Here is a 2,597-nt window from a genome sequence, read left to right as displayed (position 1 = left end):
CCGGGCAGGCGGAGCGCGGCAGCACCCTGCTGGAGTTCGCAGGCGGGACGAGCTTCGGCTCTGAGCCATCGGCCGCGTTCTCCCGGCCCTCAGGCTCCTACGAGGAGAGCGTCCTGTGAGGGGCCGAGGCCGACTGAAGCGCAGCCTGCGAGGCCACCGGGTGCTCCCCGGGGTGGCTCGGGCACAGGCCAGCCTCTCGCTCCTCTGGCCTAGGAGGCTGAGGATCCCAGTCCTGGGTGCGGTGCCTTCTCTCAGTTCCTGGCGCGCCGGCCCCCGCCCCACAGCCTCGGGTTTCTCTCCCATTGGCCTAGAAGACCTGGCCTTTGCGCTGGAGCCTCGGACGGAGGCGTGGAGAGCAGGGAGAGAAGAGCAACGCATGGAGGCGGCTAGGGACGGGGCGGCCACCCCGACAAGGACTGCGACGCCCCTGGTTCTGTGCTGCGAAGCAAAGCGGTAGGGACAGCAGGCAGTGCTATTTATTTTACTCAGATTCCAATTTGGGTGGCCCAGGGAACAAGTGACTTACAAGTTTGTAACCGGGTTTTACAGGAAGGGAGGGAAACCCTTCTGTCAAAGGGGAGGGAGGGGTGGACGAGGGAAGAGCATCTGGCTGCTCCTGCAGGTCAGTGCTGGTGTCTGGGCTGCCAGTGGGTTTTGGCTAGCGACTCCTTCTCTTTCCTCAGTGGGAGATTCAGGGGCCTTCTGGTCATTCGAGTAGGTCCAGAGAGTTTAAGAACTGCGCCTGTGGGGAGGGGAAGCCTTTTAAGTTTCTGAAGGACAGTCTTCCTCCTTAACCTGGGTGGATGGAGATGCACTTAGAAAAGCTTTCCTTCTGTTGACCGGGAAAATTTATTTCCATCTTTGTGTGGCCAGAAGAATCTGGGAGGAGAAAAAGCCTGAAACCAAATTTGTGACCAGGGTGTATAGGTTACAGGTGTTTCCAGGGTCCCTAGAGAGTTGAAGCATATTCTCTGGTCACTAACTCTCCTCACCCCACAGAATACAGGGTCAGCCTGGCTCTAGCTAAACTTGTTGCATTTTCTACTCAGCTTCCATAGGTACTTACCTCTGGCAGCTGGAGGTGCCATATTCACCCAGACATCTCCGGGGTGCCCTGTGCAGACTCTCATAGGCTTGGACCCCAGCTTTCAATTCCCTGGGCTACAGGTGGATACATCGAGCCCCATTCTGCTGAGCACAACCCTTTACACTGCAACTGAGGTTTGTCAAATGCCATGATAAGGGCTCTACGACATCTACAGGTCTCGAACTGTTTCTTTCATTACACTAGAAACAAGTGGTGTTTCTGTTTAATTCATGTTTCGCAGATCAGTCATGGAAACACTGCAGGTCTCATGGTTCACACAGTGGCTGTCAGCATCTGAGGGGGTAGAGGAAGACACACCCATGGCTTGGTGACAAACCGAGCACCCAACTATGCAAGGCCTCTGCCTGTGGCAGCCCATCATCCCCCCTCAGGGCCATTGAGAGCTACTGGGCAGGTGGCCAAGGCATGGCTCGTTCAAGTCCTCCCTTCCTTGCTTTTTGGGCCAGTGTGAGTGAGTGGGGCCAGAAAACATACTGAAGCAACTGCATTCCCTTTTAGACCTAGTTCCTTACGTTTTAGTGTAGACATGGCCTTGGGGGCTAAGGGCCAGCAGCAAGGCTGCTAGGGACTGGGGCGGGGTAGGAGGCACAGTAGTAGGTGGGTGGGAAGAGGGCCTGGGTGGTGATGGTAAGAGTTAGCCCGGCTGGGTAAGTTGGGTGGGGAGGTGAGGGAGGCCAGGGTTACAGGGAGGCAGGTCCCAGGAGTGCTGGGTGATGACCTCTCTGTTCTGGTTTCTCCTGTATATGTGGGACAGAGCCCCAGAAAGGGCCAAGGACAGGGTGGGCTGGGAGAGCTCAGGGCATCTCAGGCCTATCCCCATGTGGCTAGGGTCTGGCACTGTCCCCAACCCTCTTGGATCACAGCTGCTGTTGCCCTGCAGCTGTCAGCAGGAGTACCTAGCTTTAATAAAGAGTGAAGAAACAAGCTTTCTGGATTCTGTGTTGTTGCTACTCCTTGGTGCCTGCCAAAGGAGGCTTTCGAAGGCCTCAGGTCCATCTTGTTTCTGCAAACACCTTTTAGGGGGTTCTCGTTCAAGAAAGTAGAATTGGTCCCAGGATGAAGGATGACCCCATGAGTAGTCAGCCCCACATGGGTATGGCCTGTGCAGCCTGTATCCACCAATCCTTGTTGAGGAGGGGGGAGGTGCCTGCACTGCCACACACTTGTAATGCATACACCTATTATAGGATGTAATGTGGTGTAATTGTGTAATTGTGTTTAGCACTGGTTGGACCAACTTCCCAGTAGTCACAGAAGGCCCAGGTCCCCATTATGGTGGTCCAGATGCATGCCTGGGGTTGTCTTGAGGGGCCCCAGTCCCATAGGGGTTTATCCAGGGCTCATGTGCTCCAGTGTCAGGGCAAGATGCACATTCCCAGGGTCCTAAAACATCTTCCTTTAAACTACTGATTTTTGTTCTTAATTACGTGGTATCCCCACTATCAGATATGACTTCCACCCTTTCCCTTTGAGTTTGAAAATTTTGAAT

At 54.8% G+C, this 2,597-nt stretch overlaps 1 protein-coding gene across 1 annotated transcript in view; it reads left to right on the top strand.

Moving 5' to 3' along the window:
• The window catches only part of ZNF316 (zinc finger protein 316), a 24,278-nt gene extending 22,244 nt beyond the window's left edge, over positions 1–2,034 (top strand). The window contains exon 9 of the mRNA XM_006143669.2: positions 9–2,034. Within this exon, the coding sequence (XP_006143731.1) occupies positions 9–119 (111 nt within the window). The 3' untranslated portion in view covers positions 120–2,034. The remainder of the gene's footprint in view (positions 1–8) is intronic.
• Positions 2,035–2,597: the final 563 nt, after the last annotated feature.

Source organism: Tupaia chinensis, unplaced genomic scaffold, assembly GCF_000334495.1.
Source record: "Tupaia chinensis unplaced genomic scaffold, TupChi_1.0 Scaffold000101_1, whole genome shotgun sequence".
Lineage (NCBI taxonomy): Eukaryota > Metazoa > Chordata > Mammalia > Scandentia > Tupaiidae > Tupaia > Tupaia belangeri.
The sequence above is the reverse complement of the archived record's forward strand: the minus strand, read 5'-3'. Positions and strand labels throughout refer to the sequence as shown.